The sequence below is a fragment of the Natator depressus genome, chromosome 2, assembly GCF_965152275.1.
Source record: "Natator depressus isolate rNatDep1 chromosome 2, rNatDep2.hap1, whole genome shotgun sequence".
Lineage (NCBI taxonomy): Eukaryota > Metazoa > Chordata > Testudines > Cheloniidae > Natator > Natator depressus.
In genome coordinates this window covers 189,859,720-189,885,901 of record NC_134235.1, presented here as the reverse complement: position 1 = coordinate 189,885,901, position 26,182 = coordinate 189,859,720, and the positions used below count along the sequence as shown (strand labels likewise).

Genomic DNA, 26,182 nt, shown 5'->3' with positions numbered 1-26,182 from the left:
AGCAATATATATAAGCGGTGATAGAGCTTAATTTACATTTATTCAGCTTCTTAATTTTTACATTTTTACTATGTTAGTAAATGGTGAATGATACATTTCTTATTTACTTGATGACTAATTTTTTACTTGCAATTTATATCAAATTCTGTTTGGATGGAAATTCAAATTCAATTGAAATGCACAAAAATGCATTTACTTTTTTTTTTATTATTATTAAATAAATCTGCCTAAATGTGCTGGATGCATAAGAAGAAAAAAGTTAATCAAAAATGTTATCAAAACATTTTTTTCATTTAAAAATAACTGATTTATTAAACAAAGGCAATATTATCTGTAGTTAGTGAATTGAACTGATTGTTTCTGATCACTATGTCCTTCAAGATTTTAGAATTAGTGGATCTCATCTTCTCACATTTAGTTTTTATTCATAGATTGAAAGAGGAAAACAGGCTCTCCTGCTTCTTCGATTCCCAATTGGTTTCTTAACTTTGAATGGACTAATCATTGAATTGAACTAGCTGAATAAACTGAAATAAGAAAATATTCTGTCTGCATATGCAGAAGAGGCTGCTGCTGTCAAAAGCTGGTTTAGCACTTCAGCAAACTCTGGTTCCAGGTGCTTAGCCAGTGACTTCCACCAGTCCGCTGCCATGATTTTCTTTAAAACTTGGCAGCAAACATGTACTGCTTAATGTTATTTTATATTTAATTTAAATAATTTCATAGATGATAGTAAGTTTAGGCCTTGATATGTGTTGTCAATTTCAAATTTAATCATAAATAGGTGTATTTTGAAAAATAAATCTGTATTTAATTAAATTAAAAAATCAATATTTTAAAATTATTTTTAACTCATAGATTTTTATCTACTATGGCTAGAAGCAGCGATAGGCATAAGTAGGCAAATGACCGTAGCTGCTGCTGCTTTTTTTTTTTTTTTTTTTTTTTAAAAGTCAAGTCCTTTGTAAGTCTGCACATGAGAGCTGTAGACAGGGGAGTTTGAGTGGAAGTTCTGTTGGAGGAGAAGGTATGTGTATTTGGTTTTGTATTTGTATGTGTAGAGGCTTGTAGGGGCTTTGTGCTGGGAGAGAAGCTGAGCCCTGATTAGGGGGCGGGGCTTCACTGACTAAGGGGTCCTATAAAGGTAGCAGCCAGTCAGGCAGCAGGACAGACAGCTGCAGTGGCACAGGAGCCAGCAAACAGAGCTGTAAACGGGAGTTTCAGTGGGAGTTTGGAAGGGGAGTTTGTGTTGTGGTGCTTGTTTGGGATTTGGTTTTTGCTGTGGTTGGTGGTGCTTTGGTGTGGTTTGTGTTTCCCAGATTAACAGGATTGAGGTGGGAAGGCTATGACAGATACAGAGGCAGCAGTGGGAGTGACCCATGTAGCGGAAGACACAATGAAGATGACTGGATGTGGAAGCTGCGGTATGTACATGATCCTGGAGGGGGTATCTGGTAAGAGTTTTGTCTGCATGAAATGCCATCCGATAGAGCTGATGGAGGAAAAGATCTGAGGTTTGGAGATGCAGGTGGAAAATCTGGTTGAGTTTAGGGAGGGGTTCGAGCAGATTATGGAGCAAAGACATGAGGTATCTGAAGGGAAAAGCTCAGACTTGCAGGTGGAAGCAGGGCTGGGGAATTCTGAGGGGAGACTGGGTGAGGATAGTGGTCAGTGGAAGCATGTGACTAAAAGAACTAGGCAGAGGAAAAGATGGGCTAGTGAAGGAGAAATAGAGCTCAAGAACAGGTTTGCAGAGTTGGAAAATGGAGAAGGGGCTCAGCAGGTAGTCGCTGAAGGTGGAAGGGCAAGGAAGAAGAGAAGAGCAGCTAGTCCTACAGGAAAAGGGGAAGAGTCAATGGAGACTATACCAAATATGAGCCCCAGGAGGATATAGGATGGGTTGAAGAGGATTACAAGGGAGAATAGGAATGGAAAGAACTTGCAGCCAGAGGGAAAAGGGGATAGACTGGAGAATAGCACAGTCACCAGGAAAAGGCAGGTCTATGTGATCGGGGGCTCCTTACTGAGAAGAATAGACAGGCCTGTAACCAGAGCTGATCCAGAGAATAGAAGGGTGTGCCGTCTTCCAGGTGCTAAGATATGGGACGTAGACCTGAGGTTGAAAAGGATCCTAAAGGGAGCAGGAAAGAATCCCCTAATTATCCTTCATGTGGGAACAAATGATACGGCTAGATTCTTGCTGGAAAGTATTAAGGGAGACTATGCCAGGCTGGGGAAGACGCTTACGGAAATCGAGGCTCAGGTAATCTTTAGTGGGATTCTGCCTGTTCCTAGAGAGGGGCAACAAAGAAGGTGTGACAAGATTATGACTATCAACAGATGGCTTCGGCAGTGGTGCTATGAGGAGGGCTTTGGGATGTATGGCCACTGGGAGGTATTCATGGACGGAGGACAGTTCTCTCAGGATGGACTTCATCTGAGTAGGGAAGGAAATAGACTTCTAGGATGGAGGCTGGCACAACTGATTGAGAGCTTTAAACTAGGAATTTGGGGGAGATGGTTGGGAGATGTCCAGGTAATCTCCATGCCGGATTTTAGCATTGAGTGGGAAGAAAACAAAGTAAGAAAGGATACAGCCGTAGGTAGGAGAATGGACATAAGGAGGAAGGGCAGTGTGGATACCAGTCTAATAGGTTATACTGGCTGTAGAATGACCGTGCCTAATCGGGTACAGAATGTGAGCGAGGCCAAACAGCAAAAATTAAGATGTTTGTACACAAATGCGAGGAGCCTAGGTAACAAAATGGAGGAACTCGAGCTACTGGTGCAGGAAGTGAAACCAGGTATTATAGGGATAACAGAAACATGGTGGAATAGTAGTCATGACTGGACTACAGGTATTGAAGGGTATGTGCTGTTTAGGAAAGACAGAAATGAAGGTAAAGGTGGTGGAGTAGCATTGTATATCAGTGATGAGGTAGAATGTAAAGAAATAAGAAGCGATGGAATGGATAAGACAGAGTCCGTCTGGGCAAAAATCACATTGGGGAAGAAAACTATTAGAGCCTCCCCTGGGATAGTGCTTGGGGTGTGCTATAGACCACCGGGATCTAATATGGATAGAGCCCTCTTTAATGTTTTGAATGAAGTAAATACTAATGGAAACTGCGTGATCATGGGAGACTTTAACGTCCCAGATATAGACTGGAGGACGAGTGCTAGTAATAATAATAGGGCTCAGATTTTCCTAGATGCGATAGCTGATGGATTCCTTCATCAAGTAGTTGCTGAACTGACTAGAGGGGATGCCATTTTAGATTTGGTTTTGGTGAGTAGTGAGGACCTCATAGAAGAAATGGTTGTAGGGGATAATCTTGGTTCAAGTGATCATGAGCTAATTCAGTTCAAACTGAATGGAAGCATTAACAAAAATAAATCTGCAACTAGGGTTTTTGATTTCCAAAGGGCTGACCTTCAAAAATTAAGGAAATTAGTTAGGGAAGTGGATTGGACTGAAGAATTTATGGATCTAAAGGCAGAGGAGGCTTGGGATTACTTTAAATCAAAGCTGCAGAAGCTATCAGAAGCCTGCATCCCAAGAAAGGGGAAAAAATTCATAGGCAGGAGTTGTAGACCAAGCTGGATGAGCAAGCATCTCAGAGAGGTGATTAAGGAAAAGCAGAAAGCATAGAGGGAGTGGAAGATGGGAGGGATCAGCAAGGAAAGCTACCTTAATGAGGTCAGAACATGTAGGGATAAAGTGAGACAGGCTAAAAGTGAAGTAGAGTTGGACCATGGAAAGGGAATTAAAACCAATAGTAAAAGGTTCTATAGCCATATAAATAAGAAGAAAACAAAGAAAGAAAGAAAAAGTGGGACCGCTAAATACTGAGGATGGAGTGGAGGTTAAGGATAATCTAGGCATGGCCCAATATCTAAACAAATACTTTGCCTCAGTCTTAAATAAGGCTAAAGCGGATCTTAGGGATAATGGTAGCATGACAAATGGGAATGAGGCTATGGAGGTAGATATTACCATATCTGAGATAGAAGCGAAACTCGAACAGCTTAATGGGACTAAATTGGGGGGCCCAGATAATCTTCATCCAAGAATATTAAAGGAATTGGCACATGAAATTGCAAGCCCATTAGCAAGAATTTTTAATGAATCTGTAAACTCAGGAGTTGTACCATATGATGGGAGAATTGCTAACATAGTTCCTATTTTTAAGAAAGGGGAAAAAAGTGATCCGGGTATCTACAGGTCTGTTAGTTTGACATCTGTAATATGCAAGGTCTTGGACAAAATTTTGAAGGAGAAAGTAGTTAAGGACATTGAGGTCAATGGTAAATGGGACAAAATACAACATGGTTTTACAAAAGGTAGATCGTGCCAAACCAACCTGATCTCCTGCTTTGAGAAAGTAATAGATTTTTTAGAGAAAGGAAACGCAGTGGATCTAATTTACCTAGATTTCAGTAAGGCGTTTGATACCGTGCCACATGGGGAATTATTAGTTAAATTGGAAAAGATGAGGATCAATATGAACATTGAAAGGTGGATAAGGAATTGGTTAAAGGGGAGACTACAACGGGTCCTACTGAAAGGTGAACTGTCAGGCTGGAGGGAGGTTACCAGTGGAGTTCCTCAGAGATCAGTTTTGGGACCAATCTTATTTAATCTTTTTATTACTGACCTCGGCACAAAAAGTGGGAGTGTGCTAATAAAGTTTGCAGATGATACAAAGCTGGGAGGTATTGCCAATTTAGAGAAGGACCGGGATATCATACAGGAGGATCTGGATGACCTTGAAACTGGAGTAATAGTAATAGGATGAAATTTAATAGTGAGAAGTGTAAGGTTATGCATTTAGGAATTAATAACAAGAATTTTAGTTATAAACTGGGGATGCATCAATTAGAAGTAACGGAGGAGGAGAAGGACCTTGGAGTATTGGTTGGTCATAGGATGACTATGAGCCGCCAATGTGAAATAGCTGTACAAAAAGCTAATGCAGTCTTGGGATGCATCAGGAGAGGTATTTCCCGTAGGGATAAGGAGGTTTTAGTACCGTTATACAAGGCACTGGTGAGACCTCACCTGGAATACTGTGTGCAGTTCTGGTCTCCCATGTTTAAGAAGGATGAATTCAAACTGGAACAGGTACAGAGAAGGGCTACTAGGATGATCCGAGGAATGAAAAACCTGTCTTATGAAAGGAGACTCAAGGACCTTGGCTTGTTTAGCCTAACTAAAAGAAGGTTGAGGGAAGATATGATTGCTCTCTATAAATATATCGGAGGGATAAATACCGGTGAGGGAGAGGAATTATTTAGGCTGAGTACCAATGTGGACACAAGAACAAATGGTTGTAAACTGGCCACCAGGAAGTTTAGACTTGAAATTAGATGAAGGTTTCTAACCATCAGAGGAGTGAAGTTTTGGAATAGCCTTCCAAGGGAAGCAGTGGGGGCAAAAGATCTATCTGGCTTTAAGATTAAACTCGATAAGTTTATGGAGGAGATGGTATGATGGGATAACATGATTTTGGTAATTAATTGATCTTTAAATATTCACGGTAAATAGGCCTAATAGCCTGTGATGGGATGTTAGATGGGGTGGGATCTGAGTTACCCAGGAAAGCATTTTCTGTAGTATCTGGCTGGTGAATCTTGCCCATATGCTCAGGGTTTAGCTGATGGCCATATTTGGGGTCAGGAAGGAATTTTCCTCCAGGGCAGATTGGAACAGGCCCTGGAGCTTTTTCGCCTTCCTCTGTAGCATGGGGCACTGGTCACTTGCTGGAGGATTCTCTGCTCCTTGAAGTCTTGAAATCACGATTTGAGGACTTCAATAGCTCAGACATAGGTGAGGTTTTTCGCAGGAGTGGGTGGGTGAGATTCTGTGGCCTGCGTTGTGCAGGAGGTCAGACTAGATGATCATAGTATCTATGAAAAACCACAGTGAGTACAAGCTACTTGATGTTAATATTGTAATGTGACAATTATATGTAGTTCATAGGTGATTTGTCAGGTGTGACAATCATAGGGACAAGCTATAAAATTCCTCTACTTTTTTATATATTTTTCATATTATGCACATCCTACATTCTTTCCTTTGGCTAGTGGTAAAGAGGTAAATTGATTTTAGTTTGGCCCTATTGGAGGCAGATCCTCAGATTATGTATATGAGAAGTCCCAATGAATGCAATCACATGAATAAGAGTACGCATATGAGTACTTGCAAGCTCCGGGCCTCGGTTTTTACAGCCTTTAACAGTTTAGGCCCTGATTAACATTTTCAAAAGAACTTACATGCCTAAAACCCTGTGAAAGCTAATGGGATTTAGGCACCCTAGTCACTGAGAGCCTTTTGAAAATGTGACAGCCTGTCTGTATTTGAGATCTTTCTGGTTATTCACTACACTCTGAGACCTCTCCACCTCTTAGGGATCCCACTGTTGCATTTCAGGTTGGCCGGTGGCAGTGCTCTTACTAGCGGTGGGGTGTTGCGGTGTGGAACTTGCTCACTTCTGACATTTGTGTCTCTATGCTTTTAAAAATTATCTCAAGATATTTATTTCAAAGGGGTTTTTATTATCCTCACTGGTTCTGTGCTCATTACTTTCTCCTTCTGTCTGTACTGGGCTCATCTAAAGTGCTTTTTACCTGCTTGATTTTTAAATGATGTATGTATTTGAATTGTTCTTCATATTTTGTATGAAGCACTCTGAGCACCTGGGGGTTGCTCAATAAAATGTATTATTCTGTCTTTCAGATATCACTGCTGATTGGATTCATCTGTGTAAAGAATTCAGCGTGGACAAATTACAGTGCATCCGTCTACTTTGAAACTGTCACCATGTGTGACTTGATTATGATTCTTGTCTTTTATTTTGTCTACCTTTTCAGAGCATACAGAATGCTCACCTGTATTAGTTGGCCACTTGCGGTAAGTGACACTGGTGGGATTGCTACCCTGCACCTCTCATGCACTAACCTCTTTAGTTGCTCTGTCTGGTTATTTGTGGTGCCACTGCTTTTTTCTCTGTTTTCCTCTCTTCTTGTCCTTCATGAATCCTTTGACCAGTCACTTCATCTTTCATACTGCCTGCTGAACTGGAGCGTGCTGGCACTCTCCCACATTCTTTGAGCCTGATTCTACTCTGCCTTACACCAGTATAAACTGGAACTAACTTATTTGAAGGCAACAGAGTTACTTTGATGCAGATGAAAGAAAATGAGAGATCTTCATGTCCAGTGCTCTTCTTAAGTTAGCATTGAGCAGATGGGCCCTGAGTCAAGAAACATTTTAAAGTTAAGGATGAGTGTAAGTTAACATATGCATAATTGCTGTCCTGTATACAGATGCTGTGGAGCCCATCTCATGGGATAAGGAAACTTTACTTCCTTGAGGGCAGAGTAATGGACATGCTATAGATGGCCCATTTTAAGACATGCTGAAAAAAAAAATCTGTGTGTGTATGTGAGTGAGAGAGTTTGTGTTTGTTTGTTTTTTTTTACTATGCATTTGTTTCCGATTTTAAAACTTCTTCTAAACTATGTCGTGTTTTTGGAGCTGATCTCCAGTTCTTCCTTGTTCCTTGGCAAGATTTATTTCAGCAACTTTTATAGTTACTGTCCTGTTACTTGTGCTTCCAACTGCTGAGTTGCATTGCTTTTTCTGCTGTTGATCTCCTCCACTGGAGGGACTGATGACATTCGCAGAAGACAGGGTGAGGGGGACAAGTGCACCATAATCATCATCATAATAATACACTTCTATACCAGTCTTCATCCACAGACCTCTGCAAAGGTGGGTGAGCCTCATTATCTCTATTATAGAGGAAGAAGATCTGAGGTCCAGACTGGTTATGTGATTTGCCCCAGATCTCTCACACACTAGTATCAGAGCTGAACCCAGATCTGACCATTTTGCCACATGGATTGCGTGCCAATTACAAACTTTTCTGTTTGCTCAACTTACTCTGAAAAGTGGTAGCATCTCCTTCTCTGCAGAGCTGTCTGACAATTGTGGTGTAGTTTCAGGAAAATCTTTCAACTTTTTGCATCAAAACTTGAAATTACGATGAAAAATTCCATCAGATTATGGGTTGTGACAGCGTCTGACCAGCTCTACTGACCATGCCTGCAGCTATGGGAGAAGGAAAGCTTCACATCAGAAATACAGCTATTCCATGGGATTATTTCCTATGCCATCATTCCCTTTCACTAGTTATTTTCTTCTATTTTCCTCTTTGCTTTATTTCCCTCTAACCATTCTCTTTTTCCTTCAAAATCCTCCATACTACTGATGTGTTATGTTACACTCTTTTCCTCCCCCAAAGTAATGTACTCTTGGGTGTCGGTGCAGATTCATTATTATTTGTTGTTGTTTTATCAGGAATTGCTGTGTTTATGAAATGTAGCATAACAAATGAATGGGTCACCAGTCTGTAGCAATCACGAGCCACATCCAAAACCTCAGGTCTGCAGATCCTCATGTTTACAAGATGTTTGAAATCTGAATTTTCCAGATGGACACAACCTTAATAACTGATCAAATCTTGGATCCATATGCCTGCATATTATAAGATAGCCAAAATTCAGATCTGAATTTTGTAGCTGGGGCTCATGTTGAACTCTGATTATAACCTGATATTTTGTACTTGGTTAACGCAAACAGGAAAAAGCTGTAAGCTTGTATTACAAATAGTGGCAGACAGTGAATAGCTGGTGAAATTGAAATCAGTGGCAATTTTTCCACTGACTTCAGTGGAGCCAGGATTTCACCCATTATATAGTGGAGTCTACAGTCAATGTTATACATCACTTTGGTTTTCAAACTCCACAATTGCAGATAAATGCAAACGAAACACAAAGCTAAATACCACAGTTGTGATTATTTGGTGACTTCATATAATAACATAACACTTATGTGAAAACAATCCTATTAGGAATTCTTAGATCTATTGTTAAATATAGGCAAGGCTTCTGGGAGATTGTTGGGTATCCATTGAAATGCTAAGTTAAATGTATATCTGCTGTTACCCCACATGAGAATTTGGCCCTTTGAGTCTGTATAATAAGAATTACAAATTTCAGAGTAACAGCCGTGTTAGTCTGTATTCGCAAAAAGAAAAGGAGTACTTGTGGCACCTTAGAGACTAACCAATTTATTTGAGCATAGGCTTTCGTGAGCTACAGCTCACTTCATCGGATGCATACTGTGGAAAGTGTAGAAGATCTTATTATATACACACAAAGCATGAAAAAATACCTCCTCCCACCCCACTCTCCTGCTGGTAATAGCTTATCTAAAGTGACCACTCTCCTTACAATGTGTATGATAATCAAGGTGGGCCATTTCCAGCACAAATCCAGGGTTTAACAAGAACGTCTTGGGGGGGTGGGGGGGGTAGGAAAAAACAAGGGGAAATAGGCTACCTTGCATAATGACTAAGCCACTCCCAGTCTCTATTCAAGCCTAAGTTAATTGTATCCAATTTGCAAATGAATTCCAATTCAGCAGTTTCTCGCTGGAGTCTGGATTTGAAGTTTTTTTGTTGTAAAATAGCGACTTTCATGTCTGTAATCGCGTGACCAGAGAGATTGAAGTGTATGCATCCGATGAAGTGAGCTGTAGCTCACGAAAGTTTATGCTCAAATAAATTGGTTAGTCTCTAAGAATTACAAAGGGATCTTGCATTCTTATAATGTTAATTTCTGGAGAAAATCTAGACAAGACTTCAAGTTTCTTTCAAAGTATTTAGCCTGTTTCTACTTTGATATAACTTTTATTAGGGTATGTCTTCACTACCCGCCGGATCAGCGGGCAGCGATCCCTGAGCACTCTCCCGTTGACTCCTGTACTCCAGCTCTGCGAGAGGTGCAGGCAGAGTTGACGGGGGAGCAGCAGCAGTCGACTTACCGTGGTGAAGGCACCACAGTGAGTCGATCTAAGTACGTCGACTTCAGCTACATTATTCACGTAGCTGAAGTTGCGTAACTTAGATCGATCCCCCCACTAGTGTAGACCAGGGCTAAGTCTTCGTAGATGTGGCAATTGCATCTTTCCTCTCATGTTCATTACATTGGACAGTTACAGGCCTGATTCTTCACTGCTGATCCGATTGTGAAAAATTGGTGCAAAATACCATCAGATCAGAATGGTAGCATTTTCCATCCACTTTGCACAGGTGTTAGCAACTGGAGAAGATACAGAGTAATGGGGATTTGGGGAAGTTATGTTACAACTGCATGACTAGGAACTAGTTACACTATCTCATCGTTGAATTAGAATTCATGTACTCCACCATGTTCCAAAGAGTCTACCATGCTGTACCAAGTCAAATATAGCCCTCAACTTTCCATCCCACCCCACCCCATCCCAGTGTCTGACCGTTCCTAGGATTTCCTGTAGGATGTTCCTGTCTCATCTCTTGGTTTCCCATGGCAGAGGGTCATGTCCTCCTCTTATATCCTTGTGGAATTAACACACTGTACAAACTGCAGTGAGTCAGCAGAACGTACTTAGCAGCTTTACACAGGGCTCTAACTCTCACTAGCAGGTCAATCAACAGATGAGTCCCGCATCCTTGTGTGAGATCCTAGATCTTGCCACTCTGTTACAACATGCTTTCATTATGCCTAATGACATATTAATCTGTCTCAGAATGAATTAAAAGGGGGAAGGTCCTGCCAGGAAATTTTGAAATTAAAGAAGGCGTTAGACTGTTTTTAATGCAAACTGTATACGTAATTCACTGGATTGATGTCAGATTAAGGAATGTGCACATACTCCTTTCTTACTGTAGATCAGCATTAATTTTACATCTTCCCCCCTTTTTATTAAAGAATATATTTACAATTGCAATCCCCCCCCCCCCCAAAAAAAAAAAAAAAAGTGCACCTCCCAACTATTCAGGCCTCTTCTGATTTTGCCTAAAGATAAATGTTAGAGATGTGGATTGTATGAGAGACCAGTTCAACCTAAATGTTCAAAAGTGACTTTGGGTGACCCAATTTGTGGGTGACCAATTTAAGACACCTTAAAGGAGCCTGATTCCCTTGAAAGTGCTGAGAACTCCTTTTCTGAAAACCAGCTGCGTCAGTCACCAGTTGAGTACCCAGAACTGACTGGTAAAAGTTTTGACTGGTAAAAAATAAAAAGAATTTTGAAAGCGTAGGCTGAAGTTCATGTTTAATTTCTCTGTCTCTCAGTATTGATTACAGAAAGACCTGAACCTAAATTCTGGATCTGTATAGCCCCCAAACTTCATGGGGATTTAAAATCCAGATCGACATCCAAATCTTGCAAGAGGCCCAAGGTTTTTACAATGAACCGAACCAAACCAAACTCCTGGATTGAAACCCTTCATACATGGGAAGTGCTTAAAATCCTGATCCAAATATTGTCACTTTGGCTTATCTCTCATTATAACCAGTGTCCTCTCAAGATATCATGTTCTGTTGCACATAAATCACCTGATTAAAAGACTGTATGAATTTTCATATCTTAGCCTTTTGTTTAAAAAATTGTGTGTGGGGGGAAGCATATTAGATTTTGTTGGCTGCAGTTTCCCAAACATGATTTAGTTCCTTCAGCCAGGAAGGGAGAGACTCCTAAACCAGAAGAATTTCCCTCCAAAATACAGTTATACATGTTCCAATCACCAAAAAGAATCCACTTCTGCGCCACAGAACTCATAAATAGTCATCGGGAGTTCAGAGAAGCAAAGATATAATTGAAGAAGGAAGAAAAGGCACAAATAGCAGCATGACAGTTTGCAGTACTGATATAGAGAGCAGAGCTGGGAGGAGAGTGTGTTTGTGAAGTGAATGAGATTTCACATATGTTCAGGGCTTGAGAAGAGTGTAAAGAGAAACTGGAACTTCCGTTCTATGGAAAATTCTAACATTTCTTAAATGTTGTTTTTGTTCTGAATTTGAATGAAAAGCTGAAATTTCCAGCAAAAAAATAATTCTGATAAATATAGGTTCAAAATTATCACAACATTTTGTTTTGATCATGTCTAATTGTTTAGATAATGTCAAAACATTATAATATAAACCATAAGTATATATATGATAAAATATATTGTCTTTATATTATTATAAAATGAATATTTAATATAATATAAAAGCCCAAACGAAATTAATTGAAACAGTAGAGTTAAAACAAATCATTGTACCTTACCAAAATGAAATGTTTTGACGTTATTCATAGTGAGAAAGGTGAAACAATTTGTTTTAACTTTTCTCCATCTAAAATGCCATAAAAATTTTCCTGCAAAATGCTTCAATTCTGACAAAACTGAGTTTTGGGGGGAGAAAGACGGTCATAAAAAATGTTTCAACTAGCTCTCTCATTTAGCTGCTCTTCTGCCACATACAATGTACACTCTGCTTGAGAGGTTCTTTGGAAACTTGACATTAGATATGAGGAAACTTGTTTGTTTGTGGGGTGGGTGTCTGGTTTTGTGGGTCCTGTCCTATGTCCTGTTGTGTTTGTGCTAAGTTGCTAGTAGATCAAGCAAAATTTAGCTCTGTTAAAGACCTTACTGTCATGGGGGGGTGAAGCATGTTCTTCTGTTTACCCCTACACACCTGACCAACCACATCCTGAAATCTAATTCTGTTTCCTTCCCCCCACTGAGCTGCTCTGAAACATGCTACCACAGCCAGCCGGCCGGCCTTTTGTCTACCTGCTTGTCGGTTTGTTTAAATGCTTTTCTGATATGTTTCCCTACTAAACAGTGCTATGTTTGTATTTTCAGGAACTTCTCCATTATTTAATTGGTACACTCCTGCTTCTCATTGCCTCTATTGTGGCAACGTCAAAGAGCTATAGTTCAGCAGGACTCGTAGCTGGAGCGGTAAGGCTGTTCGTTAGATAAGTGTTTACTAGTCCTGACACTTTGTTACTCTACATTAGGAATTTACTGCTTTCAGCTTTATTTTCTTTACAATCCTGTCTTGTTTGGTCTCCATGGGTGTACTATCATTTGGCTTGTTTCAATTAACATACCATAACTACACAAAAGAAAATTGATTACTGTGGGATTCCAGTTCCCTACATTGGGGGAGATTAGACATGTTAAAGAGGTAAAACACAAGGCTCTAGTTGCTGCAAAACACAAAGAACTAATGGGTTTTGGTGAAGGATTAAGTAACTTTACTTCACTACAAAACACGGCAGTTTGTCAGTTTAGCAACAAAACTTATCATGAGCACAGCATCCCAGTGCTCTGCTCTTTGCATTTGCTCCCTACTTAACAGAGTCCAGTTCAAGGTCTGTGTCATGAGAACTAAAGCCCACCATGGGATTGGCCCTAGCTACCTCTGAAGTCACCTCTGCCTCCCCAGTCATGAACTTCCATAGGGACTGATTGGGGGAGGCTCCTATATATGGGAAATTGAATTTTGATGGGAACGGGATTTAGACTGTGAAACTCACTCCACCAAGGCCCAGATCCTCAGAGGTATTTAGGTTCTTAAATATTTTTGAGGCTCTGGGTCTAACTGTACAACTCATCTCTTTGACTCAGCTTTCCCTTGAGTAAATTATTTACATTTACACACATTTAAGAAATCTTAAAAACGAATCAAGCTACAAGCAGCAAAGAAAAAAAGAGGGAGATTGTTGTTTGTTTCTGTTTTTAAATACTTGGGAGGTATTAGCATTCAGCACACTTTTGGGTGCACAGGGTGAAAGTCGCCCATGTACAGAGATCCTGCATGAGATCTATGTACCATTTAAAGCCTTCGTAAACTCTAATTTGTGGGCTTAAATGATTCAGATGCTTCATGCAGGCACAGTGGGGGGAATTTCCCCATCAATGAATAAATTATTATGGAATTTGAATGCATGGGATGCTCTACAGTGTAGATAAGTGAACACGCTTTCTTTTTACGTATACCGTTTCTTTTAACAGACGTTTGGTTTCTTAGCTACATTCCTTTGCGCTTTGAGCATTTGGTTATCCTACAAGATCTCATGTATTACTCAGTCAACAGGTAAGAATCAAATGTTAATACTAGGCAGAATACTTCACAAATGGAATATTTACATTTTCCATGGCAGAGTTTGTATGAAAGAATTTATTAATATTCTGTATGATGTAGCTCAGTATATTTACAACACAGTACTTTAGCATGGTCAATTGACACAGTAACTTATTAACAGCTAACAATAACAACAACATAACCTACATGTAATAATCAGTGAATACTCCATGTCCTCATACCCCCCCCCCCCAAAAGAGTTCATAGTGGCTTCCTGCATATTTTTTAATCAAATAAATTAATTTGCTTGTGGCAAACCAAACTGACTCTGACTTCCTTTTTAAAGATGCAGCTGTATGACTGTTTGGCCACTGCAAGATGTTTGTGCCTTTCTAAAAGGGATATCAAAGAAGAGGGTCCACCATGTGCCAGGAGGAGAGAGTTGACATTTGTGTGATTGGATTACATACAGTAGATTTGAAGATTTACTTGAACATCTTATGCAAGGAGAGAAACAACCAATGTTGGAACCAAAGAATTTGGTGTCAGAACAGTTTGATGGCAAAATCGTTTTTTTCTGAGCTTTAGAGAAGTGCTCTTTCTGTCTCGTAAGCTGATCTTTGGCTCCCAGTTACATGCAATGAGAATATTCAGACCTCCTTTAGAGAGTTGTTTAATTAGGATCTGTATGATTTTAAAGATGGAAAGATTAATTCTGATTCCCTCCATGCATTTGCAGAAGGGAAATTCTGCAAATTCACCTCTGATTATTAATCTTCAAGGATAATTCCTTTAACAAAGCAACTCTTTCATACCAGTCTATGCCTGGGAAACCTGCCTTAAGTTCTCTTTTACTTTCTCTTTTGTTGTCACTGATATTTTTTACATCTGTTCGGCCAGCATCAAAAAATCCTTTTTCAGGAACCATGTCTTGGACAACTCGCTGTGAATGCTCCCTTCTAATCTCAAATGTAAACTGAGTTTTCTAGATGCCAAAATAATTAATTCTGTTCCTACATTTTTAATATACAGTCATTCATAACCCCCCAAAAAACTCTTTTCTCTGTACTGTACAATAGGTATGCAAGAACATATGCTTAGTGGTGCACTAAGTCTGTTGCTTTCCTCCTCATATATATGTATTTGCATATTTCCATTCTCCCCTCCACAGAAATAATCCATGGAGAGGGTAACTGTGAGTTTCCCAGAAATTACTCTCTCGGGGGGGAGGAGGGGGGAAAAGAAGGGGGGGCGAGGAAGAGTGTGTGTGTGTGTGGGGGGGTGCATGCATGCATTTCTCCTAGAGTAAACCATCTTGCTCCTCCTACGTAACCTTCAATCTGTATGGATACCCCTTACCTCTGCTCTGTTAGAGCTGTTCTTTCAGGGACACTGTGTCTAGTGTGGCTGTTCCTGGATTCCTCCTAAAGTGGGGTTTCAGAGGAGGAAGAGGGAAACAGTGCCAGTTAATGCAACCTGATTCTGCACTTACCTTCCTCTGTCGTCCCCCTCGTCCGTCTGTTCTCTCTCCCACCCCCCCACCCCCCCGCAGTTCTGGAGATGAGCAAATCCTGAGCTCCCCCGCCCTACCCTTTCCCTAGTCCATCTCCAAAGAGCCAGAAACTCCCAGAGCCCTTTGCAAAAAAAGGGGAAGTGTGGCAGAGCTCTCCTCTTCCTGAGTTTGTAAATGAAATTGTAACTGACCTAATTTTTACGTTTGTATTAGAAAATTATTCCAGTGTAAATCTGGCTCATGAAACAGCCAGGGGTAAATGTGCCTTAAATGTTACAGATTTTTAACAACATCCCACTCTGGCCTGGTTTTGTGCCTTACAGCTGTGTCTGGTATTTGTTCTGTTCACTGCAGATAGGATGTCTAAATTCACAAAATTAAAAAAAAGTGCTTAGGAATAGTGTTGCTGCTCAGGAGAACATAGTCCCCTATCTATCTACAGCCCACATGCAGTAGGGTGCATGCTTCCTGGCTGTGCCCTGCCAGTACACCTCAGCCAGGACCGGGCAAGTCTGAGAAGAGTTAATTCTCTATGCCTCTCTTTGCCTGCTCTGCTGAAAATGCCAACATCAGGGCTGATGCTGTGTGTGATGATACTCGCTCACTGACTAAGCCTCCCTGAGTAATTTTACCTAACTTTTGGTGACTGGTCACTGGCCATGATTTAGACTCGGGCCCTAGAGGTTTAAGGACAGATTTCTTCCAGGGCCAGAAGGTGAGTATGTATTAGTGCTATACTACTTCTCTTCCCCTCCTGTGAGGGGAATGCTCACAGTTACTGACATTCCCTAGGCCCTCTTCTCCCACCCAGCCCCGTGGAAATGGACTTCTGACACAGCAAAGGCAACTACACACTGTCCTACATATGCAGCTTCCACATCCTCACTGACTATAGTAGCCATGCAGAATAGCCTGTAGGCAAGCAGCGATGAGCCGAGAATTCTAACAAAAAGCTGAGATCTCTCAGAACAACGCTAGTTCCCACAGCTCGCAGTCCATTCATCTTTCCTAGGCTTTCTTCCATACTGCAGTGGTGTCTCTGACCCCTGTGCTGCACTGCCATTGGTGGGCCATCCCCACCCCACCAGACACCCCTCCTCCCCCCCCCCCCACCCCAGGTTGGAAAAATCCTCAACTAGGAGTTCAGTGCACCCTAAAGGTCATAGCATTTCTGGATATCATTCTGTGATGGCCTGAAATGTGTTTTCTGAAGAACTAATGGAAACTCCCCCTTTGGCTTGCATCTGTATGCAGAACAAAATGCTGTGAATTTGCTCTATAATATCAAATACAAGCGTTTAAAAATGAATGATACATTTGTCTTACAGAAGATATTGGCTTGAAAATGAGCCTTTGTGGTTAGAGGATGCCTATGCAGTTTGTGACAGCTTAATTCTCCTTTTAATTGCTTTAAAATTGTTCAGTTTTTCATTGCGCACCTTTCAAATAGCGGTTGCATATGTTCTGCAAAAGCAGTTGAGATAGATTCTTCAGAAAAGGGCTGAGAGGAGGAGCAGCAGATTACTGTGTCATGCATGCACCCTCGAAGAGCAAATCACTATGCGAGTGTAGTTGGCATGCTGCCTGTGGCAAAGAAGGCTAGGAGAATTCCAGCGATTACCAAACAATGGTACCTGATACAAATACTGTGAGTGAAGGATTTTCAGTGAGTACTGAAACACATTGCTCACTACAGAATTCCAAAATGAGCACAGGAGGGGCGTCTCATTTAACTGTCACCTGTCATAACTACCATAATGAAGAAGCTAGCAAATATTAACAGCCTTCAAGTTGTTGCACACCTGAAGGAGCAACAAGATAGAGCTGGAGAAGTGCTTCCTTTTAGCCTCTCTTGTCCATTATTTTCATATTTCACATCCTCTTTCCTTCTGAGTATACATTCTGCGCCAGCCAAAGGAAAATGTTATAAATCATAACCTGAGCCTGAGGAAGGTGGCATCAATTTGCAGGTGAATCACATAGCTTAAGATGAAGTATTTAATGCTCGGATCTGTAGTCTCCATAGCCCATACAGGAAGAAACCTGCAGCCTGGTTCATTTATACTTAAGGAGCTTCAGGCCTTGTGCTCTGTCAAGGTGATAATGCAACTCTCAGCTGGATAAAGTAGGGGCATCCTGCTCTAAGATGTGTATACCATCATTTGAGGTGACAATCACCCCCACCCCCACCCCAATATGCATGGCTTATACACACTGCTGTCAATGTTCTTCTGGTTAGAGCTTAGCACGCTCTTTTGGTGCCTGTCTCCTGTTGTCCCTCTTAGGCATATCAGGGTGCTGGGCTTTATTTCCACTTAGAACTATCAGGAACTCTCATCAAGTGGAGGTCCCCTCATCACACTTTGCTGTAGGTCCCACCTCAGAGCCTGTGTTGGCTCCCAGTCCCCCCAAGCTCAATGGTGGCCCATGGAGTGCAGTAACTGAAGCCAGGGTCGGGAGGAGGAAGTGAAGGAAACTGCTCCACACAAGATCAAAGTAGACACCAACCGCAGGTAGGGCATGGAGTTCAAGCCAGTACTTCCCCTTCTTATGCAGCCGGGGTAATTGTGAACTGCCGTCTACCTCCTGCCTGCAGCCCAAGGGAGGAGCAGCAGAGCTGGAGCCTGATTCTACATCAACCTGCCAGCAGGAGAAGGAGAGGTCAGAGAGGAATGATTGCCCCCACACTCTTTGCTGGTGGCTGTAAGTGGGTCCCTATAATTTTGTTTAGGGGTGGAAAAAGAGCATCTGCATCCCTGACTCTGGAAGACAGGGACAGACAAGGCCTAAGTGCAAGAGGAAGCGTGCAGGGGGTCAGGAATGAGCAAAGGGGCTGGTTTTGAGGAGGGACAGAGGGCCTCAAATCAGTTTTGCGATTTGAGTCTCAACGCTGAGAAAACACTTATCTATGAACATGTTGTGTAGCTAAAAGCCATTAGTGTGTCAATTGTGACAGGACACACAACAAAACATGTTGCACACTAGGTGACTGAGAGGCATAGGAAGTGGTATAATGAATTGTAAAAAGCAGAATGTGATGAGAGCATTGCTCTTTGTTGTTGATATGGGTTTTTCCCCCGTGTAAAGAAGCAGAGATCCTAAAGTCCATGGGTAATTCAGAGGACACTGTACTTCATTTCCTTAGTGTCTTAGAACAATGCAGTTACTTTAATTTCAATTCAGGAAGTGGTATATGCAGGAAGTAAACTACAGCGGCATCTTACAACCCATAGATATTAACAGTTACTATGGGTTGTCTGCAGTGGGAACTTACATTGCATAGCTATGTGTCTCAAGGGTGAAAAAAGAATCTACTCCCCTGAGGCCAGCCTAACCTCTGGTGTAGCCAGCGCTCTGTTGATGGAAGAATTTTTCAGCTTACCTAGCTCCTGCCTCTTGGGGAGGTGGATTACCTATCTCAGCAACAGAACTTCACCTGTTGGCATAGGTAGTGTCTACCCTGACGCGCTGCAGGTGCCCTGTAACAGTTTAAGTGGAGACAGAGCCTTAGGGACTGACCATTGCCAAGAAGCATAAAGTGCATTTCCTTTATTTCCATGAGTGTCAGACTTTTGGTGTGGAAAATCAGTGCTTCACCTTTTCCCTGACACCACTTTATCTGCTAACATGACCCTGGAGGCTTATTTTCAGCATCCCAATGCAGCTTCTCATGAGACAAATACTAACTTGAGCCAAAGCCAAGATTGTTTGAGCATAGCACGTTAGTGATGAGTGCTCCTTGCTTTCAAATGTCTTTTCCTTAGAGGAGAAATGGCTAGGGAGAATCAGTTCAGTTAAAATGCATTAGTGGGCTTCTGCTTTCAACCTCTTTAGGTGAGCTCAGATAAATAGTTGACTTTTGGACTTTAACAAAACAAAACAAAATAGGCCCCAAGTGCTCTGAGTGTACAGAACTGTTATGTGGTTAAGCTGGTCTATCAATAAGAACAGGTGTACTTGTGGCATCTTAGAGACTAACAAATTTATTAGAGGATAACCTTTCGTGGGCTACAGCCCACTTCATTGGATGCATAGAAGGGAACATATAGTAAGAAGATATATCTATACATACAGAGAAGGTGGAAGTAGCCATACAGACGGAAAGAGGCTAATTAATTAAGAGGAGCTATTATTATCAGCAGGAGAAGAAAAACACTGTTGCAATGATAATCAAGATGGCCCATTTAGACAGTTGACAAGAAGGTAAGAGGATACTTAACATAGGGAAATAGATTCAATATGTGCAATGACCCAAGTGGTGGGCCTTTCACCCCAGCAATGAAGTTCAAAAAGGGTCTGGTGGTTCTGTACACCTGCTCTTCTTTAGGATGTGCAATAAATCACTTTTTTTGGGGGGGGAGGGGCACAAAACCTGTGCCGTGGGCTGGTTCACTGCCTTTTTTCCTACTGTTATTGTGCCAGTAATTGTTTCTTTGGCTGCAACAGCCGAACCACTGAAGGCCCAAATTGCCTCTTTACTTTTCTGTGTTTTGTACAGCTTTATCTGCCTTCACACAGCACTTCACTCAGGTCTCATAGCCTGGCACCATTGAAGCTAACAAGCCTGTAGGCCTTTCATGGAGAGGGGCCTATTTGAGCCTTGAGTTCCCATAACCAACTGCTGTTAGCAGTATATCAATGATCCAGAACATCTTAGCATAGTGGAACAGAAGCTGACTATTGTATGCCTAGCCAAAGGCTCTGGCTACCAGCAAGAGACATTCTAAGGCTATGTCTACACTTAAAATGCTACAGCATGGCAGCTGTGCACCGGTAGTGCAGGCACTTACTACAGCTCCGCATGTTCATCCACCCCCCGAAGAGGTGGTAGCTAGGTTGGCAGATGAATTCTTCTATCCACCTCGTGCTGTCTACAGCAGGGGTTAGGCTGACATAGCTACATGCTCTCAGGCATGTGGCTTTTTCACACCGAGATGTAGCTATGCCAATGTGAGTTTAGACCAGCTCCGGTCCTCTACTCATGCATGGCTTTCTTCTTCATGAACCATGACCAACATAAGTGCACAGTGCTAAAGTTGTGGCAATTAAAGCTGTAGGGATGCCAAAGAACTCCATTCATACCTGCTGTTCAGTAGGTTGTCAGACATGAGAGCTTTACAGTTAGGTCCAAACCCTATTAAGCTAGGAGCATCCTTTTGTTGACTCAAACTTTACTGAATAAGAATCCTACTGCCCGGAATATAAATTGACCTAAATTAGCTAAGTTTGTTGTTTTTAATCGCAGTATTATGTCCTCTGCTCAGCTACATGAATCTTACAGGCCCTGAAGCCAAATCTCTGCGTCCACTTTATCCTAGTAGTCAAAGCTTTATTAAAATTTGGTATTGTCATAAAGTGTAATGACAATGAGGTTTAATATAGCAGGCAGGGAGGGTAAAGGGGGCTTACCTCAAACTGAGGATCACTCAGTGTCTTCTGGCCTGTGTATATAATTCCACCTGCTTCTTTGCTGCTGTATTACTATAAATAAAAATGGACAAAATACACTTCTGGCTTCCGTGTGGAGGGTATGGCCTCAAACCCAGTTAAGCTGCCCAGGAAGTCAAACCCCTGCTCCCTCACTTCCTTGAGGTCCCCAAAGACTTGCTAAAATTTCCCATACTCCCCTGCTTCAGGAACTGTGGGCCTGATAGCCAATGGAAGTGTTCACTGTGCTGCCCTCCCACCTCACAAAGCATACCTACATCCAAACAGACTGGGAAGTGCAGACACACAGCTGCGTTGCTCGTTACACCGGTGCAACGTCACTGGTTTGGTTCCCAGCCTGAAGCAAATAAGAGAGCAGGTGCTTAACTGCAGCTCAGAAACAAACATGCAGGTGTCTGCATTGAGAATTTTGGGCCATCTTCCCACTGTTGTTCTACCACAAGTGAAGCGACAAAGGAGGCTGGAGTGCATAGGGTTACCATACGTCCGTATTTCCCTGGACATGTCCGGCTTTTTGGTTCTTAAATCGCCGTCCAGGAGGAATTTTTAAATATCTAAAAACTTCTGGGATTTTGCCTTTATTCTTCTTCCCCAAAGAAGAGTTGATCATTCAAGAAAGAGTGAATGTTGATCACTCAAGAAAGTGCCCGCTTTTTCCCCCTAGCTCCCAGTGCTTGCTCCACGAAACAACTGTTTCGTGCAGCTTGGGGGTGGGGGGGAACACAGCATGCTCAGGGGAGGAGGTGGGGCTGGGGCAGGGATTTGGGGAAGGGGTCCCAATGGGGCATGGAGGGGGCAGAGTTGGGGCTGGAATGGGGGCAGGGCTGGGGGGGGCAAATCCCTCCCTGTGGAGTGACCTCTTTTTTGAATGTTCAAATATGGTAACCCTAGGAGTGCAGACAGGAGGCAGGTGTTTTTAGCAACCAACCCCCTATTCTGAATGGGGCTAGAAAACACAGAGGTAAAGTACACCTGGGTCCTATCTGCACAGTGGGCACTGAGTGAACTGCACACAATGGTGACTTTCGTGACCTGCCTGTGCTTGTATAAACAGTTCAGGAAAGCATGAGTGCACATGCATAGATGCTAAAAAGACAAACAATGGGAAGTAACTGGCCACAGATTCTGGCTGCTGACTAGCCAGTTATTAAATACTCGGTGAGAAACCTGAGTGCCAGACCCAGCTGTCTATACTGCTGAGCCATCTGCAGAACACATTATGAACCAGGTACTCTACTTAAGGTAAGTTTGAGAGAGGGGCTTCATGGCAGTTATTAAGCATACCCCAGCTGCAACAATGCACATATATTTGATACAACACAGGAGTCATTGTTGAGTAATGCCCTCTCCCATCTTGTAATAAATACCCAAAAGAATTGGATCTGATTTGCTATTTACTATGCATTACTCTAGCTGGGAGGGTGACGGGAAGCAAGCTAAAGGAGTGCTATAGCACTAGGCCTTGCCTGCCAAAGAGGAAGTTCCTCTCCCTCCTCCAGCCCTCAAACTGGGACTTTGATTTTAATAATTAAAAAAATGTGTTTTCTGTTGCAGAACAAGTCCTGTTTCCCTCCTACAGTCAACTAATTTACTAGTTCATATGACCTCATCATCCCTGTGATTAGGGCTGCTGTATGGTCATGGCAATTTTTCTGAGTCACAAGGTGAAAAGGGCAAAAGCTATATCACTGTACCAAACAAAAGTCAGATAGTGCATTGTGACTCTGCCAACCTCTGTGTTTCTACTGAAGTGTGGGGAATGAAACCACTGAAGGTGCAGTAACAGTTACAGACATCAGAGGTCTTATCCCCAAGTTGATCCAATCCAATTCTGGCAGAAGATAAAAACCCTCCCTGGAAAATCATTGATCTGATCCTTTCTTTTTAAAAAGGCCTAGAGGCCATACTGGGAAATTAGTTGCAGGTTAGAAATCAGTTTGCACTAGTAAAATATCGAGTAAGCTCATTTAGCAACACTCACCAAGAGAAGGACTGTGAGGTTAAACCAAAACTAATGTAAAACTAGAAGGGGGCAGGGGAGGACTTTGAAAGTTAATACCAAGCAATTCTCATTGATGGAGTTCTTTTGCCCTCTTGTGGGCAAACTTTTCTGCTGCAGCTTTCTCTGCTGGCTTATTAATGTAACCTACGAGAACAGTGGCCTGGGCTGACAGTACACAGATATAACACAACATACATGCTGCCTCTAACATTTGGAGGGTGGGTAATCACACACAAAGCAGAAGGCTCCTTTGTGCCAACAGAAGAAGAATCCAGGAATATAGGGCACTTAAAACTACCTCGCTTTCTCAACACCAAATGGTAATTGCTTTAACTGACAATCTTTACCAGCAAAATAGAGGCAGCCGCATAGACTACAAAAAAGGCCTAAAGCCAACGTCCTTTTCCAATGGGAGAGCCCAAGCTATTCTGGTTGCTTGGAGCACACACACAACTGCCCAGCTCCTTTGAGGAGGAAGAAAGAAGATTCTTATTAGTATATTGACTGAATTAGAGTATACATGGGACTATTCTAAATAAGCTGGTCTGAGAAAGCCTGGCTTGCTCAGGGGACAGGCAGCTGAAGAGGGAAGAATTTCAAACATCCACATGATTTAGGAGTACAAGTCCTATCGAAAGTCTGTGGGATTTGTGCCCCTAATTCCCATAGGCTCCTTCAGAAATCTCACGTAAGGATTCTTCCAAAGCACATTTTTGAAAATTAATGGAAGACAAAACATTAAAGGCCATAGACTTTACAAGAGATGGATTTAGTCAAAAGGGGGAGAAGTAATTTTATAGGTACGGTATATTGAGGGCTTTAGGCCTCTATGACCCAACAACCAACTTCTCTTTCACAGACACACACACACTCCTTATCCACCAAGGTTGGTCACCAGCATCATTTCTTCATCTTTGGTATCATCTCACTCGAACACCCGTGGGCCTCAGCTGACAGGGAATCCCTAGCCACCATCACCAGAAGCCGCTCTTCATCTCCTGGCCTGACTTACTTTGCGTGTGTGTGGCCATGACAGTCTCATACCAAGAGTCTCAAGCTGGTGGGCGAGAAAGTAAGGATAGCCTAATTGCAGAAGTGGGGAAGATCTCATACAGACAAAAATAGTGAAAAGTGGGATGTGCTGTGTCTCTCGTGTCTAAAAGATTAAGAGAAATTGCTCCTTTGAATTCAATAGGAATAAAACCCATGTGATTGATCTGCTTGGTGTCCACTCTTCAGTGTTAAAGGAAGCACAGGCTGCATTGCATGAGAGTGTAGGTGGCATGTCATGCTCCTTGCTCTAAAGAGGAAGCTCTTCCTCCTACCCTAAACTAAAGAAACTGACCTCTGCAATGAACTGCAGACGGATGAACCGTAGCATACAGGTGCTACCTGCATATTATCTAGTGAGCCCACAGATTAGATATTCTGCTTTGTTATACTGGTATAACTCCACTCACTGTATAGGAGTTACTCAGGGACAAAGCCCTGCTGTGTCTCACTATGTCAGTAGTAATATGGACTTTGTACTTGTGAACAAGCTGCACTGCCCTGCCCATTACTTGAGTTACATTCATTTTCTATAAATCCACAGGTGTTACTCTTCCGTTACATTATTGTGCCTTGTTTCTTGTGTTTGTGGCTAATTGGTCCAGTCACACTTTTCTCAAGTTAAACCCTTTTCAAATTTACAAGACATTTTTTTGTCCCAGAAATCCCTAACAGAATTCTGATTGGTATGTTCATCTGGAAACCCAGGCCACATTGACTTGAGTGGAGACAGGTTTCACCCCTCCAGTCCTGATACAAAAACTGAGGTACACTTCACCCTTTATACCAATTTCAATGCATATGGTGAACAAAAAGGTGTGTCGTTATACCATGCTCACATGGTTTGCAAAAAAATAAGTAAAAAAGCCTGAGAGAGAAAGGTGCCTCTCTGTCACCATTACATGGGAGCAATAATATAACACGCTTGGTGGAGTGGAAGGAACTTACAGAACAATGAAAACAGAAATAGGAGAAAAATGTAAAAAGCTATTTCCCCCAAAACCTGCATGTTTGACTGAGAATTTTTTAGCACTTAGAGAAACATTTTCAAAACAGACATCTAATTTCAATTCTTACCCAGCTGAGTAGTTTGATCATTCTTCTCTAAGCTAGGATAAATGCACTATCCCTACAGCTACCTTTTCGTTTGTGAGCCTTCTTAACACAAGCCTACCATTTGTTTTTTTAAATGCCCCAAGAAATAATCCAGTCCATTGAAAAGCAGTACTTGGAACTGTACATCCCAAGTAACTTACAGCAAACTGTATGTGTAAAGTCTATAGTGGAAGGACCATTTTAGCACAGTATTTTTCAGTGTCACAATATTGAGCAGATTTCAGAAGATAATTTGTGGGAAGTTTCACTGAAAATGTCCAACTTCATAAGACTGTAAGATGAATACTTCTCCCCAGTCTAAGCACAATGGAAGCCCTCTCCATCAAACAGGAGAAATGGCCCTAACGAGAAACAAAGGAGGAAGCAATTTCCTTCATTTTCCTCTAGCAGAAGTGGATATTAATGCCAAATTGTTAGTAGATGAGATGAGAAAGATTGGAAGCAAGTTACTAATATTTTATTTAAAATTTTTAAAATTATTAAAATATTTTAGAAATCCAGTAAAAAACCATAGCACATTTAAAAGGCCACAGGTTTAGAATGGAACATTCTTGAAGTATTTTGGAATACTTCAACTGGAATTTCAAGGCATTTGCAGTACAAGCCAAAGAACTGTACATAGTTATACAACCATTATATTTTCCTAACCCAGTAAACATAAAAAAAACCCCTCCTTAAATCTCAAAGTAATGAAAATACAAATTAAATTTGCCAGTTAAAAGTTATCTAGATATACATTACACATGTACAGCAATAAATGAACATATTCAAAGGTGTTTTTATACATAAATTTTATATCTTAAATAGGGCACTATCAAGCTAATTTGCTGTGGCAATCAGTTATACATACTCTATAAAGAACCTCACAAAATGTTTCCCTTTACTGGAAGTTTTGTATTTCTCTTGTACGAGTTGGTTTCTGTGCTTTCAATGGAACTGAAATCAACACGATGGCAAGTGGTGTTATGTCAAAACATCTTTGGCAGAATTCTGGGAATAGTGCAAGATAGTTCACTGCTTTCCAGGTGTGGAGGGTGAAATTGGGAAAGGGGTGGAGGTTGGGGAGGGAACCAAATACAATTGTG

At 41.6% G+C, this 26,182-nt stretch overlaps 1 protein-coding gene across 1 annotated transcript in view; it reads left to right on the top strand.

Annotated features, from left to right (window-relative positions):
- CMTM7 (CKLF like MARVEL transmembrane domain containing 7) overlaps positions 1-15,172 on the top strand; it is a 41,862-nt gene extending 26,690 nt beyond the window's left edge. Inside the window, exons 2-5 of the mRNA XM_074945615.1 lie at positions 6,740-6,913; positions 12,741-12,839; positions 13,899-13,980; positions 14,315-15,172. Of these exons, the coding sequence (XP_074801716.1) occupies positions 6,740-6,913; positions 12,741-12,839; positions 13,899-13,980; positions 14,315-14,328 (369 nt within the window). The 3' untranslated portion in view covers positions 14,329-15,172. The remainder of the gene's footprint in view (positions 1-6,739; positions 6,914-12,740; positions 12,840-13,898; positions 13,981-14,314) is intronic.
- Positions 15,173-26,182: the final 11,010 nt, after the last annotated feature.